We start from the raw sequence: 18,528 nt of genomic DNA on the forward strand, positions 1-18,528 counted from the left end.
GGCTAGATTAATTATTTAGACTAGTGAGAGATGCAAGAAAAATGCAAAGGTGTTTCCCTATCTCCAGTAGCCTAATTGCATTGCACACACAATCATCTCACTAAATTAGCTGTATTTCCATTTCATGCGGACAGGAAATGATCTTCCGCTGAGCTGCAGGATGAATATCTGTTGCAAATATAAGTGTTTTCTCCTTGCTTGTACTGAACTAGACATTTCTGTCTTGAAAGTAATGTTCCAGTGTGCATTAGATAACATGTCACGAGTGTTACATTTGCAGTGCATTTATGTTCTTTCTTACCAGAGACCTGCAGGAAAGGGCACATGTTTCGTAAATGCTAATTAGAGCAGGTAGCTAAGAATAGAAGTCAAGTCTGACTGTGACTAAAGTAAAGAGGGCTGTAATAATAGACTGAAATGAAACAATACAGTAAAAAAATCTAGAAAGAGTACAATCGTTTCAAATATCAACTCAAAATTGTCAATGATTGACCTGCTTGAATTGAAATGCATCCTATTCATGGGATTACATTAATGAGATACATACACAACATAATATTCCAAATTTTATCCTTGAATGTGCAAAAAAAAAAAAAAAAAAGACTGAATTACTAAATAAAAGGTTTCACAACATTTAATGTACTCAATGTTATTTTAGTTGTTTTAGTAACAAGTTGATATGACTACATTAGTAAAATTGACTAAAATGAATAAATATGATATGGCAAAATACTGACTAAATGTAACTTCACCAAAAAAATAAAAAAAAATAAAATAACAAATGCACTTGGTACTGCAAAAGTAGGGTAAAAGTTAGTTATGGAAGGAGGAAAAAGATAGGGTAACACTTTATAATAAGTATACAGTAATAAAGTACTCACAAATCATTAAACTTAATTTATAATTACTTCATAATTATTATATTACAGTCTACATTGTTAATATATTAATGGGTTATATACAAATAGTAAGTTCTTCATTCATTGTCACTAACAATTATTGTTTAATTAGCTGTAGTAAAGGAATTGTTAATTGGTTATTAGTAGTAAATAATTCTAGGTCACAGAAAATGGAAAAATGTCATTAATTGCTTTAAACCAACCTTTATTAGACATTAATTGCATTTAATTGTATTGCATTCACACACACACACACACACACACACACACACACACACACACACACACACACACACACACACACACACACACACACACACACACACACGTTGGCATATGTTTTTTACAGGAACTCTCCATAGGCGTAATGTTTTTTTATGCTATACAAACTGTACAATCTATCCCCTTACAATAACTCTACAGCGAAACCTATCCCCATCACCGAAAACTATAATTTATACATGTTTTTAAAAAAGGAACACTTAATACGCAATTAATGTGGTTGGTTCAAAGCACGTAATGACTTTTTCCATGACCTAATCTAAAGTGAAAACTATTTAATTTGTTAAAGCATAATAAAACATTATCTAACCCTTTTGGTTAAAGTTACAATGAATAAAGAACTCACTATTTGTATATAGCCTAGAGACTACAATATATTAACTATGAATTAACTACAAACTAATAGTTTGCAAATGATTTAGTAATAAGTATTTATTACTGTATACTTATTATAAAGTGTTACCAAAAATTGTTTTTTATGGCATTGGTTCTTTATCCAATTTCTATCCTGGTTCTCTTGTATTAGTGCAAAAACACTGTAAAAAAAATGTCATGATTTGTTATCAGAACATTTTTTCTTTTGTCAAATCAACTTAATGTGGTTCAGATAATATATTATTTTGAGTTTGTTGATTAAACCAAATCGCCTTTATTGTATTAACTCAAATTTTTAATTTCATTGAACTCAAAATTTTAAGGCAGCCAGGTGACTTTAAGTTAAACCAATATTTTTTTTACAGTGTACCGGAGAGCTCTGCTAACAGGTTTTTGACAGCATTTACAACAGCCGGCACTCTTGGGAAGAGCTCTAAGCCCTTTGCTCCCACTACTTGCTCTACAACATGTTTATTTCAAGTGCACTAAAAATTCCCTATTGCATTGTTCAACCAAAGTTCCCGAGCAGAGGACATTCCACTTCAGTCTGGGTCTGTGCACTCAAGTCGTCTACATGTCCATTTCCAATAGTTTGAAGCAGATAATAACTCCATTGACATTTGCTCACTGATATATCCGAAATGTCTCCTACCGCACATACATGAAAATCCAGCAAGGTTATTTGACTTCACTAACTTGGCCAGATATTGTTGCACAGACTTTCGGCCAGAATCGACAGCTGCAGGTAAGAGATGCCCTTTACATTCTTTTCCATTTCGGGTCAACATTAGCATTTCCACAAAAAGAAGATTCTCTCGCAGCATTTAAAAGCGACTTCATTCTGCAAATTCAGCGATACCAGTAGAAGCTACTTCCGCAACCGCATTAGACGGGATTCGGCTACACGCGGCCACGGACACGAGAGGGTTAACGTCACAATCAGAGGCAGATCAGCAGGAGGACGTGAGGAGCCCTTGGCAATCCAGCCCTGCTCTTCAACAGGCTTTGCTGATTACTTACTGCAAGGTGCAATTATCCTCGCCGCTACCGTGGCAAAAATCAGCCTCTCCCACAAAAGCACAACACTGATGGAGAGAAAGACAAAAACATAAAACAAGGGCACAGATCGCAGCAATAATAAACACGAGGAGACGTGGGATGACATTCAACTATTGCATTTAGATTAATTTATTGGCTCAGAAAGCAATAGCAGATTACACCTCATAGAGCAGGCGGCAAGCAAGAGCCATTTGTTTTGACCAGTTCATGAATAATTACAGCACCTCAAATCAAGTTTTTTTTATTATTATTTATTTATGAAACCTTAATACTGTAATCACTGGAAAGTCTCTTTTTAAACCTCTACACTTTACAAAGAAGATGAACAGTATATGTAAACAGTACTTTTTGTTTGTTATCTTGATGCTCCTTTTTAAAATGTGCACATCATTAAAAACACAATTCTTTAAAGTTTAGATGGGAGAATATATGGAATAACGTCTAATGGCACAATATAAAAGAGATCGAGGGAAGGAAAACAATCCCAGCCTCATCTCTCTCAAAAGTGACTGCAATACGCAAGAACAAGAAGCAACATCAAGAGCCATATGTTTATGCATGTCCATAAACGAATAGCGATAGATTTATACAAAATGAAAGAAAAAAAAAAAGACAGTGCAAAGAAATTTAAATCAGAAAGCTAAGAACAAAATTAGAAGAAATAGGAGCTAGAGAATGAATAAAAAAAATAAAAAAATTCACATTCCCACAGTCATCAATATTTACCTTGAACAAAAAACATTTATGCGTTTAAAATGATAAAAGATCGAGAATGTTGGGAGAATGAATACCAAACCAGAGTGGAGTGATGCGAGAATAAATAGCAGTCAGGGAGTTTGATGCTCTCGTTTCAAACTCCTGACTGAGCCTAGAAATGAAACGAAAAATCTCATGTCGTTCTCCACATTGTGCAGGTCGTCCCTGTTAACAGGGAGTTTTGACCGAGGCAAAAGTTTGGCATTCTTAGTGTTTCGTTCTCTGCGGGCATCAGGAGGCACTTTCTGAGACACTTCGAGTGATTCCTAGAACAGAATCGATTATGGCTGCTCACTCAAATCGAAGTTACCTCCGGATCCATTGTGCACATCTTCTTCATAACATGTAAAGTATCCAGAAAGCAACTCCGCCTTCATTATACTGAGAAACCAGCTAGTGCTTCCTGAAGAGTATAAACAGTATAATGAAGGAGATCTATACAATATACATTACTTGGGTCAGTGATATAAGTAGGGCGGGATGTTTGGTCTTTGATTCCTGACCTTTCTGCTCTGGGAATGCCGCTATGTTTGGAAGAGGAACTGAGAAACTGACAACAAGAGCAAAGTGCTATAACCGGGTGCGAGATTACTGGGCGAGTTGTTCAATATTATTGATCCCAGACAGCGAAACTGGCTCTTAACTAAGCCATCCCTCTGGTTCCAAAGCATCCGAGATCTGACTCTGTCTGAGTGCATTCTTTCTGAGGCTAGTTCCTGCAAGCAGCCCATTGCATCTTTCATGAGAACTTGTGTCTCCTGTTATGAGTTCAGATATGACTCTGAAAAGGCTTTCCTTCCTTTTTTCCCCTTTTCTCAGAAAGGCACCTCCTCCCATCCCTGATATTGAATCCAATACCCGTGTCTGCTTTTTACAGCGTTATCTCTTGTTCGAATGGAAGGTTTCCATCACTATGAGTGTGTTTAGGCAACGTGGAAACAAACTGGAATAGATTAGAGCTGAAGTCAAGTGAGACGATCACTTATTACCACTAGATGGCACTAAAGCAACACAATAGCAGACTAGGGCACCACAACTTGCACAACAAAAGATACTGTGCAGCTCAGGCAGAACTCTACTAGAAATAAAAATAATACCAAAAATAAAAACAGAGTCCAAAAGAAGTGACATCCCCTTCCGAAATGGAACGCTATTCACAGATGTCCGTTGTACTGCACGCATAGAGAATCGAAATTGTTTACTCTTAACATAAATGAAATAAATAAGTGAACTGTTCCCAAAATAAGACATGTCCTTAAATTCCAGACTTGTAGGATCATCAGTGTTCGTACCACAGATTTGAGATGTACTCGAGAGGAATCAAGGCAGAATATTGCCAAAGTCGTTATGTTTTTTGCGCAAGTCCAGTCTTGAGGACAAGGATTCAGACTCCCTGCTATTGCTTTGATTGATGCTGAGATGAAACATCATAACACAACACAAGTTTTGACTTCATTATGAGCAAATCACTTCATGCCACCTTCAGAAAAAAAAAGGTGCGTTCCTTGTTTTGAAACGCAAATGCTATCCGAAGATCAGGGCGGCACATGGAGTTTGTAGATTGGAACATGCAGACAGACTTTTTACAGTTTGAGGGGAAAAGCACTCCAAAATCACAATGTTGCCGCAAAATTTCACGACATGGTGCTGAAATGTGGTTGTATAGCAGAGGAGTCTTCTACTCGGGCTCTGAGGCAGGGGGTCTTCACAGGGCAGGGCAGAAGCACTGTCCAAATGACTGGAACCAAATGTCAGTTTGTCAGTTGTAAGTAGGGCAGAGGAGGGACAAGAATGGAACAGCCTGGAAGGCAGAAACTGGCATCACAGCTAGTTACTAGTTACTAGTTACTCCCGTGGGTGCTTCTAATGATGTCCCAAGGGATCTAGAGTGGAGAAGATTTGTTTTTTTGCCCTTCCCTCACTTTGAGCCATATCAGCCATGTCGCCACAGATGTGTTGAGAGTTTGTAGAGGAATGCTAATGTGAATAACAAATTGCGTTGAATTGTGAATGGACAATTCTCAATCCGGTCACACATGGGAATAAAAGTCTCTCCCATGTCTGTCTGGTCCTCGAGAAGTCTATTGATCTTGACTGTCTTCTGCAGATGGCTCAGTTCAGATCGATGGTGTTAAAGACCCACTCTGTGAACTTCTTGAGCTTGGCAGCAGAGCTTTGAGACTCTTCTTGCAGCCTCTGATTGTCCTCCCAAAGCCTCTTAATTTGTGCCTGAAGTTTCAATTTCTCTTCCCTTTCCTGGGAGAAAAAGAAAAACATAGTGAGAATGATAAATGTGAATACACTCGCTTTAAATAAATCGATAGAGCTCCAGTTTACAACAGTTACTAGGGTTGTAAATGCAACACAAAACGCAAAATATATTCAACTATTCCAGTCAAATTATCAAGCAGTTTTTATCTAGGAAAAATAAAGGCAAAAAGACAATTACTCATTTTCATGTTCCAAAGCGACCTTTGTCTATTCCACTAGTTCAAGATTTGATGACTTCCAGAAGTAAAAATCCCCTTCATTTTCTCCATTATAAACATTTAAAGACTTACTGTAAGATACGAGGTAGTTAAAGGGTTAGTTCACCCAAAAATTACTCACCCTCATGTCATTCCAAACCCGTAAGAGCTTTGTTCACCTTCGGAACACAAGTTAAGATATTTCTGATGAAATCTGAGTGTTTTCTGACTCCACCATAGACAGCAATTTAACGACCACTTTCAAGGCCCAGAGAGGTAGTAAAGACATCGTTAATATAGTCCATGTGACTACAGTGGTTCAACCTTAATTTTATTTAGTGATGAGAATACTTTTTGTGCACAAAAAACAAACAAAAAATAATAACTTAATTATTAATAATAAATAATTCCCCTACACCGTTTACGTTGTACACACAGTGCAGCGCTTCTGTGTTCCACGTTGGAAAGCCGGTTCAGTATTGGCAGACACTTCATAAAATTAAGATTGAACCACTGTAGTCACATGGACTATTTTAACTAGAGCTTAGATCAGGCCCAACAAATCAAGCCAGACCCTACCCGAGCCCGAACACGTTGTGTCCGAGCCCGGCCCGACACGTTCACTGTAATTATGAGCCCGAGCCCGATTTAAACCCGACCATTTTTAATATGTGGGCCGTTATAACCAAGGGAGGCACCAAATTTTTTTTTTTTAAAGCAGGTGCTGCTGTGCTAGATCATTTACGCTACAGGGGGGAGCTGCACAGTATATATATATTATATAAATACTATTAATAAATTAGCAAAAATTGGCCACTCAATATTAAATATTCAATTATTTTAATTATCATAATTAAAGTTTTAATTTTATTAAATTGAACAAGCACAACATTCAGCATTCAATCTAATATTCTTAAAGATTAATTATTAATAATAATGTTACTTTAACATATTGCTATTTCCACATAATATGTGTGTGAGAAACAAGGAAGATGTGCATTTGTAAATTCGGTGACAGCGTGTTACGAGTTTCAAATGGTGTAAGTGTGACCGCGGCGCGCCGGCGCCTCCATGTCATTATTATATTGTCTGCTATATTGCTTTTTATGTATTAAATCCAGGCAATTGGTTGCTGAAAAATGTATTAAAATTAAGATACAATTTATACTAAACGAAATTCACTTTAAAGAAAATCTTTCTTCAAAACAAAACTTAAACTTGAAACTAAATGTGCTTATTTAATGGCCAAAACACATAGGCTACTACAGACTCTCTTTTTGTACAAATTGCAGCACATTCATTTAATTCTGAATTTTGCACATGTAAATTGAAAGGCATTTGTTTGTGCATAGTAAAACACATCTGTAACATTTATCAAGTTCATAATTGTGCGTGCATTTATTAATTATTATCTTAATGAATAATACGGTAAGGAAGAAGCATGTAAACTGCGTTGTTTGTTTATTCAGAAGTCCCCTTTTTTTTGCTGTCATAGGCGAGAAGCGTGCCGCATTTAATGCACGAGACAAAGCCAACACATATGTTGTCACTCCCCACGACTAGTTTAAAAAGTTTCCAAACCTCAGATTTTCCTCCAAACTTGCTCAAAGTTAATTCTTCTGTTTTAATTTTTTTCTTTGCTTCTTCAAGCTAAGCTACTGAATAGTACAGCATGCAGAGCAGGTGTGATGCGTCACGCGTGCGAGACTGCGAGTGCTAGTGGACGAGACGCTGCGCATGACATGTGACGTGCTTTATCAAGGACCCGACCCAACCCGGCCCGAGGACAGTGGCGGGAAATATCGGCCCGACCCGACCGGCTCGGGCAGAGAATCTAAGCTCTAATTTTAACAATGTCTTCACTACCTTTCTGGGCCTTGAAAGTGGTAATTAAATTATTATCTATGGAGGGGTCAGAGAGCTCTCGGATTTCATCGGAAATATATTAATTTGTGTTCTGAAGATCACTGAAGGTCTTTTGGGTTTGGAATGACATGAGGGTGAGTAATTATTGACAGAATTTTCATTTTTTGGTGAACTAACCCTTAAAATGGCTGTCAAATGTTTTTGTTATAGCAATCAGCCAGCATTTCATCTTATTTTTATATTTCTCCATTGTTTTCATGGCATTGTTATTCTTTTCCTTTTGTCTTTTAGTCATATTTTCAAATGTTTTTTTGTTGTGATCCACCTCGTAGCTGGTTGTATTGGTTCACGGCTTATAACTAAATACTTTAAAATCCCTATCCGAAAAACACTTTCAAAACCTAGGCCAAAAAAAAGTGGATGGGCACTGTTGCACTTTACTGACATTTACACGTGGTTGCCAATTTGTTTAATTAATGAAAATTAATGTTTCACACATTGTTGGTGCTTTACCAGCACAAGCAGGGCCATCATTAATGAGGGAAAAGTGGAAATGATTCCCGACGACCCACACCATGAGGTCATTCTGAATATTGTATAAGTTCTACTCACTTTCTTCAAGTCCTCCTGCAACATCTTCACCAAAGCTTCTAGCTGAGAAACCTTCCCACTGTAGCTTGAAGGCCCCTCACTAACAGAAGAACCAGAGTTAGGACAAAATGGATGCCATATGCAACAAACTACAGCATGACTAAGAAACCACATTCACGTTACATATACAATAAGAATTACACATTATTTGTTGGACTATTAGGAAAAAGCTGAGATGTGAGAGGGTAATGGATGTACCTGGGGGAGAGTCTGGTGTGGGGCACTGGCTGCAGCTCTAGATGCTGAGGACTGAGTGAAGTCTCTCCTCTCTGACTGACGTCCTGAGAACTAAACATAAACCCTCTTTGCACTGAGAGGGGAATGGGAGGAGAAGAGTGTGATGGAGTTGAGAGAAAGAGAGAGAGATGATGGTGTAGTGACAAGCAGAGCATTAATTTAACTGTGAAGGCAGTATTAGGCATACGATAAAGCATCACCTCGAGCTTAACACAGTCGCACATTCCAAGACATAATTTCACATCTGTCCATCAGTGCAAGCCCGCAGGGGACATTCCCATTAATGTAACAGCATTTCACACATTATTCCAAATCCTTATGTTCAGCATGTTATATCATTGCACAAAATGGATAAACCCTTAACATCATAAATCCCAGTAATGGGTAGTGCTTTAACTATGGGCATTTTTTTTTTTGCCTTGTGTTGTGACCCTTTAGAAATTAAACTCCCATTAAAACACATTTCACACAATCATTAGGTTATTTAATTTTACAGACAAAGCAGAACCAGGCAACTAACCCAAATAAGTAATTTGAAGTACTAAAATTATTAAAACAAAAACTACAAAACTGCATATGTCTTGAGGAGGTTTGCAGTTTTGAGTGATCCGTGGTCAGTTTTTTTTTATCCATGTCAAATTTACTTTTCACTGACACACACAGGTGAATGACGTACAGTATGTAAGCAATATCCCATTTTAATAACATTTTATGTTTTATCAAAAAAAAAAAAAAAAGTACATAATGTAGCTTTAACAAACAACCCTTGACATATGAAAGTGCCCATATTTGAAGAAACACCCTAAAATGTGAATTTTAATCAAATAAATACCTCTCCCTCCTACAGAAGATGGACAGGTGGATTGTGCAAAGCTGTGACATAGCTGAGGAGGAGAGATAAAGAGAAGAGAAATGGGCTCACTGCGCTGTGGTCTTCTCTCACCCTCGAAAGCATTGGCAACATCCACAAGGTGGGTCCAGTCCAGGCCGCTGTCTGTGTCCGTGTCCGGGAGAGGCATGAGACCCAGCTCAGGAGGAGGCAGCCTGTGCCGCTCGTGCAGGTCTGCTAGAGAGGTGTCAGACGCTGAGAGGTCACCTAACACATAGCCAATGAGAAAACGTGAGGTGGCGTGTGTGTGCGCATGTGTGTGATTGTGTGCTTTTGCCCAGTTAGAGATTGTGGAGTGTGCATCTTACACAACATAACGGGGATTGCAATGCTTTTTCATAACTTGTGATACTGAATAAAAACTTCCCAGACAATGAAACATTCAGCTGAATTTTAGCTTTGAAGTTATAAAATATTGTTGTTTTGTTAAATGCACAGTCTCAATTTTTCACAGAAATTTGTTTGAGATCAAACAATAATTGGTGGAGCCCCTGAAGTACTGTCGCAGACAGTAGGCGTTGATGACTCCAGACTTATTAGATTTGTTCTATGATATTTGCATTGTCAGGACATCTCTATAGATTGTGCTACCCTGACCCAATCATGACAGGTTCTCTCACCATGCATCTTGATGCCCATTTTGTAGGAAGGTCTGCGCAGAGGGGCGCCACGGGTGGTCGGCGATCGTGGAAGGGTAGAGCAGCTGAAGAGCACGTCACTGGCCAGAGCCTGCTCCAGAACTGAATCTCCCAGAGACGGCAGCCGCTGACCCCGGTATATACTCTCATCTGACAGGGTGCGGTGCAGAGAACGCCGCCCTGAGCTTGCTAGACCTGAGGAGGAGGACTGCAAAGAAGAGGAGGGAAGAAATATATGATTGCAGTAACTGACCCTGTGTTACTGTAATCCACATTTCATCTTTCTAATAAAAACTGACTGCGACTTAAAATGCATTTTTTTTTAAGAAAAATATTTCAATATGACTATAAAAAAGAACAATAATATCATTATTAAAAATATTACAACTAGAAAATTACATTGTGAAATAAAAAAAAATATTAAAATTATATTTTTTTTAGCCAGCACACTGGCTCAGTATCATAGTTCTTTTCAGTTGATGACATACCTTCTCCTTGTGCTGAATGGATGGGGGACTTTCTGGTGTGATGAGTTTCTTCAGATCTTCTTCCACTGTAGACTTGCACATGGCTTGAGGAGAGTGCAGATCCCTAAGAGAAGGCCTCGACTGAGAAGACCCAGCGTCTGTCCCCTCACCCTGTGGTCTTCTGAGGGCATAATGCAAGATTTTAAATGAAAACTTCAAATCCTTTACTCTGTCAATTTTAAAGTCCCCCTGTAGCCAGTAATACACATAGTTTGTCTGAAAGCATATTAAAACACCACTTAGACATATAAACAATATTAAAAACTTGATTTTCACCACAGGGGGTCTTTAAGGCAATCATTTCCATATTTTCAGGATCAACATGCACATATTCCCTTTCACTGTTATCACTCTTCCTCTCCAGAAGGTGGCAGTCATGTATTAGTAAAAAACAAAAATCCAAGAGGCAGAGCAAAACAAAACCCAAATTTCTCTTTTGACAAAAAGATTAAATAAATTTATTGCCACTGAAGAGGAAGGTCAGACCAAACAACTAGAACATTCTTAACTGTCTATAAAACAATGTGTGGAATATATCCAGCAGGACTGCAACTAGTCCAGGATTTATGAACTTGCTGTGACTGTTTCCCTGTGTGTATCTTTTCAAACATCTCTCCTTCACATCTTTAAAATCCAGTCACACATCTTTTAACCATGCATCATCCTCACGGCCGAGCTCCTTTACTTACTTGCGTGTGTCCCCAAAGTCCACAGAGTTGATGGTGCTGCCCGGTTTCCTCCAGCCGATCAGGTACTTGCTAGTGGCCCCTTGGCGAGGATAGAAACTCTTGGGGCCAGGTGACACTGAGCTCTGGGAGGAAGAGGAGGAGGGGGAGGTGGCCGAGGAAGACTCTTCACGTGGGGAGCTGTGGCTGGAGCTCAGGACTGCAGGGCTGACAGAGTGGCGTGTGCTGAGGGAGGGCCAGATAAGGGAAAACATGTCTAGACTGTCTCAGAAAATATATATCCTAGAAAAATAGTACACATACTATATAGCATCATATTTGTCATAATATTACCACTACTACAAAAAAATTATACAGTATATCGAAGAATTGTAACATGTAAAACTAACATCAAAACTCTGGAGCACATTTCTGGATGGATCAACATTTCTTGCCCAAACAAAACAAAACAAAACAAAAAAAAAAATCGCCACAATGCTAAGATGTGTGTGGTTGCAATGTAGTTGCTAGGTGCTTTCTAGAGAAATTTAATGTGGTGTTCTAAGGGAAATCTAGGTTTTCTGGGTATTGATGGTTGGTTATTTGGTAATTAAATAAGCCCACTGCCACTATGCAAATATGTGTGTTGTGTGGTTGCCATAGTGTTGCTATACAGTTGTTAGGGTGTTCTGGGTGGTTGCTAGGGCACTTCAAATGTGTTCTGGGTATTGCTAGGTGGTTGATTACTTTTTTGAAACAATAGAGCCCACTGATACGATGCTAAAATATTGTGTATGGTTGCCATGGTGTTGCTATGCAGTTGTTAGGGTACATCAAAGGTGTTCTGGTGTGACTAGGTGGCTGCTTACAGGCCCAAATAAAAAAAAGCCCACCATCACAATGTTGTGTGTGGTTGCCAGGGTGTTGCTAAGGTGTTCTGGAAGGTTCCAAAGGCATTGTTTAGGGAGTTTTGAGCATTTGCTAGGTTGTTGTTTGCTAGTCCATAAAAAAAAAAAAAAAAAAAAAAAAAACATCTACAAGTCTGTAAAAGTTTAAGTGAATCAAAACATACCTAGAATGGGAGGCCATGTCACTCAGACTGTAAGAACTGCCATCCCGGACCAGTAGATGGGTCGGTGGGCTTCGGGTAGTAGGCGGAACATCAGCAGGGGACACTGGGGACTCTGCAACGGGAGGGGACCTCTCAAGCACCCTCCGGCCCCCTTCTGTGGGGCTGTGCCAGGGTGAAGGGGCTCTTTCTCTGGCCCCAGCAGATCCCACAGCCAGCAGAGAGCTGGAACTCCCATGGGTAGGGCCGTATGATGTAGCATCGATGCCACTGTCAGCTGAAGCACCCTGCAGGTAGCCACCGCCACCCAGACCGTTTGGCTCAGCTTCAGGCTGCTCTCCCATCCCTCCACTACCAAGATCATACCACTTGTCATCGCTGTGACCCCCACTAGACGTGGTACTGGAGAGCGTATTACTGCTGGAGTGGGAGTATGGACCTTCAGACTGTAAGAGAAAGGAAATGTTCACTGAAAGGTTCATATATTCAGAAAGAGTTAAACTAGTTAAACTCACATGAATACAAATAGAACATTTTCTCATACACTACTGTTATAAGGTTTGGAGTCAGTAAGTTTTGTTTTAATGTTTTTACAATAAGTCTCTTATGTTCACCAAGGCTGCAATTATTTTATCAAAAATACAGCACTTATTTGAAATAGAAATCTTTTGTAACATTATAAATGTCTACTGTCACTTTTGATTAATTTGATGCAGAATAAAAATATTAATCTCTTTCCAAATAAATAAATAAATCTTACTAACCCCAAACTTTTGAACAGTAATGTATGTTACTGATGCTAGATCAGTAACATACATTACTGTTCAAAAGTTTGGGGTTAGTAAGATTTATTTAATATACTTAGCTATTGCTAGGGTGCTCAGGGCTGATTTCTGGCTCAAGTCAAAATAGTCCACCCTCAATCATAAAAATGGTGCTTCTGACCATCCTTCTGACTTGCATATTAACTAAGTGTTAAACTACTGTTTGTGGTATTTTATGGTGATGCTCGCTACATAAAGCTCCTTAAGTGAAGAGGTACCATGGGGTGCCATTTTTAAGAGTGGTAATATGTAGCATGAGATCCTACCTGGCTGCCCTTCTTGGGTGAAAGGTGAATGACCTGTTCCTGTCTCTGGATGCGTGGGCCGCCTGAGTAGGACGAGCTAGGCTTAGTGACTGGAGCATCTACAGAAGATAAGAGATTGCATTAGAAAACAGGACATTTAGACAGTACTTAACAGAAAAAAACATTCTGGTGAATACCGAAAATGAGGGCACAACAGCAGGGAGGAAACAGACACATTTGAGACTTATTTAGATGAGAAATGTCAAACAAAGCCCATAGTTCACATGCATGCACACACACGTTTGTTTTTGTGAATTGTGAGGACATTCCATAGGCGTAATGGTTTTTGTACAAACCGTATTTTCTATCACCCTACACTAACCCCTAAACCTACCCATCATAGAAAACTGTACATTTTTACTTTCTCAAAAAACTCATTCTGTATGATTTATAAGCCTTTTGAAAAATGGGGACATGGGGTAATATTTTCATAAGTCACCCTCTCCTTGTAATACCTATGTCATACCCATGTCATTATACAAATTTGTCAAGTCACCTTTATTTATATAGCGCTTTTTACAATGCAGATTGTGTCAAAGCAGCTTTACATTGATAATTGGTATATAATTTTTCTATTCTAAAGAATAGTGTTAATGCAGGCAGATCAAAAGCACTTTTGAATCAATTTCAAGGATAAGGTTGAATATCAAATGTCAAGTCAAATTAAATTAAATTAGGGCTGCACGATTAATCGTATTTTATCACGATAACGATATCTGCTTCTCTCGATTGATTTTAATTAATCGTCACGATATTGGCCTCTCTATGAAAATGAACATAATTTGGAAATATTGGAAGTAATATTAGGATTTTCGCTGTTTTATCTTTTGAAGTTCCTAAAGGTTTTACCAGTTTTCATAATGTTGATCAGCTAGAAATGATTTTTCTTTGCTTTACGAATTTGCTGGGCAATTTGAATCTGGTTTGTCTTATTGCAAACTAATTGTGTTGCTTTAAAATCTAATGTGAATACATATTACAAAGCGCTCACCAAAACCATGTTTTGTATTGATTTACCATCTAATGAAGTTATCATAGTTGGTTAAATTTAAGTCTTTGTGCCACCTACAGGCCTTTTGGGTGAAGTGTAGGTTGGTAAAGAACTTGCAAAATAGCCATAGTTACATTACTCTTTTGATAGAATAAACATGATTAATAGTCGTGATTATAATTTTGAGGAAACTGTGGCACTGGCTGTCGTGTTGATGATGTTGTGTTGATTTGTGTCCTGATACGTCACAAAAACACGCACACAGGTTTGCTTTGCTATCAAAGTGAGGACATTCCATAGGCGTAATGGTTTTTATACTGTACAAACTGTACATTCTATCCCCTACACTACCCCTAAACCTACTCATTACAGAAAACATTCTGCATTTTTACATTTTTAATAAAACATTGTTTAGTATGTTTTTAAAGCTATTTTAAATATGAGGACTCATGAAATGTCCTCATTTTTAATGTTTATGTCGTAATACCAGTGTAATACCCATGTCATTATACAAATTTGTGTCATCATAAATCACACGCACACACGCACGCACAATAGATTCTCCTCCTTGGGGAAAAAAAATAGACAATTAGGATTCAAAGAAATCTGAAATTATCAATACAGCCTATGCAGTCTGTGCTGATTTCATTAAAGGACAGTGTGTGTAAAAGAAACTCTTGTATAATTGTTGGTTGTTACATAATGGCCAGCATAACAAAAATAGATGGTACAAGCAGTTTAAGTACACAGACTTCAGAAGGGGGAGGGGGATGGACGGACAGGAAGCAGAATGTCAGAAAATGCTTGAAATGATCACAAAACATCAGAGACTTTATGTGTCGCAGTTCACACAGACTGATTACACAGGCGCTAAGACATAAGAGTATTCATGGGAATATATTTGAAAAAAGCTTTAAAAACATTCGTCTGTGTTAGGAAAATAAGACCATTTCTTTGTACATGCATGAGCCACTGCAACATTGCTTTGTCAGAGGGGGGCAATTCCTTTCGAGCTTTTTGAAAAGGCTTTCCTTCCCCTCGACAACCTACTTCCTGCCTCTTACCTCCCTTTAGCTATTCAAAGCAGAGTTTTTTTGTTTTTCAGAATAATAATACCTTGCAGTATCTCAGAACTCAAACTCAGTTTGTACAAACCACAATCTTTAAGATGAAACAAAACACTCTTTACTCAATTCGAATTACTTCCTGAATATACAATTTTGTGCTAACATGACTGCTTTAGAGAAATGGAGCATCACTTTAGGAAAAGTATCTAGAAGCTACAGGGAAAAAGTAAAGGTTTGGATGTGAATGAGCATAATAAAAAGTCAGAAATGTGTTAAAAATAGCAAAAACTCAAAAGTTCATAAAGAGACTATAAAACAAATCCATATGAATTGAGCAGTCAAGCCCAAATTTTCTGAGACAATCATTTTATAAGATAAACAGATTGAATTTAGGCTTTTACTCACATATAAATATTGATCAGTAAACAAACGGCAGCTCAGACGAACCTGCTTGATGCGCAACAAACCTCTCGCGGAAGCTCAAACATGCCGCATAACACACAAAGATGAACCTCATTGGTTCTCACGTCAAGTGAACATGCTTGAGCTTCTGTTTATCATAACTGATGTGTGCGTTAATGAATGTTTTACATGAATACACCTGTTCAGTGTATAAAGTGATTGTGTCTCTTCAAAAAAATTGGACTAAACCATTCAATTCATATGGATTAGTTTTACGATCTTTTTATGAACTTCTTGAAGCATCAAAGTTGCACATCTGTCAATGGAGGGACAGAAATTGCACAGATTTCATTAAAAAGTGTGTTTTGAAGATGAACATAAGTCTTATGGGCTTGGAAGGACATGAGAGTGAGTAAATGATGACAGAATTTTCACTTTTGGGTGAACTAACCCTTTAAGTTAAGGTTCTTTGGGTCTAAAATTTAAATCTTTACAAATATAACATGTCAGCGAGGTGACTGCTCAAAGCCATCCCAAAAGACAAAACCGACATAGGTCAGCATTTGCTGACCTCTCATGCTACAAAAAGTTGACTGCAATCATGAGAACGGCATATAATTCTAGGCTGTGGTAACATTTACAGCACTGGTCATAAGGTTTACTGGGCCAAATTGCTCAGATGCGTTTTGATGTGTTTTGTGTGGGCCGGACCCTGCTATTACCATCCGAGTCTCCGAGAGGCCACATAGCGGAGCTAAGAGGGGTCAATAGAGTGTGGAGGTGGGCCGCTTGACCACAACAGTCAGAGAAGCTGAAAGCAGTGAGATGGTTACAGAGAAATATACAAAAGAGGGACATAAACGGAGACAAAGCGAGAGACAGACAGACACAGTGGAGACAGTATAAGACAGCCTGCAGGTCCTGCAGTCTTTTAAAAAAAAAAAAATATATGGGAATAGTCCTGTCAAAAACAGGAGACATGTGGAGAAGCAGAGGAATGGAGAGAGGAAGAGAAAGAAGAAAAATACGCAGAAAGGGGGTGGTAGTGTGAGTCACAGCACACTTGGACCTTGAAGAGTGAGAGTTTGGGGGGGGGGGGGTGCTAGAGGCACATAAAGCGCTGCTTACACAACCGTACCAGCAGGAAAGAGGTATTTCTGTCTTAGCTTGAACCCATGCACAGCCTGCTGTTCAGAGACACCGTTTATGTTTGCTGCTATTCACTGGACACAGCTTACTTTCAAAGGCTATGCTTGATCTATCGAGCGCTCTAAGGTTGACCACGGTTATACAACAGAGGTATTCAGGGGGAGGGAAGGATCAGATGATCTGCTGTGTTAGAAGGGTGAGAAGACCGAACTGAGCCGAGCTGCTGTCAAAAACAAGTGTGGCCCAACAAAAAGAAAAGAGTAGCCATCAATGCCAGGTGGAAACATGGGATATCAAAACCACACAGCCTACAGCATGGCAACAAGCACCCTGAGAACGAGAGTTTCATTGCATTTGGTTTTCATGCTGAGATGTCTATATGGTGTTTCCATGAGCTCTTTTGTTAAAACAAAATGTCACTTTCAGTGTTTTCTAATGAAAGCACTTGAGAAGAAAGACTAGGTTTTTACATATCTTCAAATGAATGTGAGTGGTCATGTGGTCACCACTATGCTAAGGTGTCGTGGGTGGCTGCTGGGACATTACTATGCAGTTGCTAAGGTGTTCTGAGTAGTTACTTACTGGCCTAAGTCAAAAGAGCCCACCCTCAAGTCTCTTTGATATTCTGATCCTCAGATCCTTCCTCCAGTGAAATCCTATGGGATGTTTTTGTCCACTTTAAAATCCTAAGTCCGAGCTCTTTGTAAAATAATAGTGCACCTGTCCCCAACAAGCCACATGATTTGTGGTACCATGTCTGTAACATCAGTGCTGTTTTTGTTAATTAAGTGTGTTAACGATACACTCGTATCACGTTTCGATAAAAATCGTGATACTGAATACGATATTTTAAGTCAAAAAAGGAGAGAGGTTTTTTTTTATTATTATTATTACTTTATTATTATTATTAAAATAATAATATTATTTTATTATATTATATAATTATACCTTATAAATACAGTAATTTAAGCCTTGGATAAAACAAACTATCACAAATCATATAATCGTATCGCGAAATCTCAATATAACGATGCATCATTACACCCCTATTGCTAACTACTATTAAAACCATTCAAATTTGTTTTTGGTAACTGAAATATAGTTGAAGATAAAATATAAATGTTAGATGAAAACATAAAACTTAGAAACCTTAAACAAAATCTAGAAATGTTGTGAAATAAATAATTTTAAGTTCTAAAATTAGTTCAACCGTACCCTAAATAAAAAATAAAGCTATATACATAAATTAAACTAATTAAATGACAAAACCACAATTACTACAACTTTATAAAACTTACTAAAATTAATATACAAAACTTTATATATAAAAATAAATTCTAATTCAAAGTATTAATAAAACCTGTAATAGTTTACAAATACTGAAATAACACTGCGTAGCACAAACTGTG

The 18,528-nt window shown here is 38.1% G+C and overlaps 1 protein-coding gene across 6 annotated transcripts in view; it reads right to left on the reverse strand.

Annotated features, from left to right (window-relative positions):
• Positions 1-2,794: 2,794 nt before the first annotated feature.
• sipa1l1 (signal-induced proliferation-associated 1 like 1) overlaps positions 2,795-18,528 on the reverse strand; it is a 78,457-nt gene continuing 62,723 nt past the window's right edge. For 3 of the 6 annotated variants that reach the window (XM_067383920.1, XM_067383921.1, XM_067383922.1), the window contains 9 exons: positions 13,472-13,569; positions 12,385-12,827; positions 11,337-11,558; positions 10,609-10,768; positions 10,103-10,328; positions 9,426-9,689; positions 8,555-8,666; positions 8,318-8,396; positions 2,795-5,627 (listed from right to left, as the gene is read on the reverse strand). In XM_067383920.1, the coding sequence (XP_067240021.1) occupies positions 5,484-5,627; positions 8,318-8,396; positions 8,555-8,666; positions 9,426-9,689; positions 10,103-10,328; positions 10,609-10,768; positions 11,337-11,558; positions 12,385-12,827; positions 13,472-13,569 (1,748 nt within the window). In that variant the 3' untranslated portion in view covers positions 2,795-5,483. The remainder of the gene's footprint in view (positions 5,628-8,317; positions 8,397-8,554; positions 8,667-9,425; positions 9,690-10,102; positions 10,329-10,608; positions 10,769-11,336; positions 11,559-12,384; positions 12,828-13,471; positions 13,570-18,528) is intronic. The other 3 variants (XM_067383923.1, XM_067383925.1, XM_067383924.1) reach the window with 3 other exon arrangements.

The sequence above is a fragment of the Chanodichthys erythropterus genome, chromosome 4 (assembly GCF_024489055.1).
Source record: "Chanodichthys erythropterus isolate Z2021 chromosome 4, ASM2448905v1, whole genome shotgun sequence".
NCBI lineage: Eukaryota > Metazoa > Chordata > Actinopteri > Cypriniformes > Xenocyprididae > Chanodichthys > Chanodichthys erythropterus.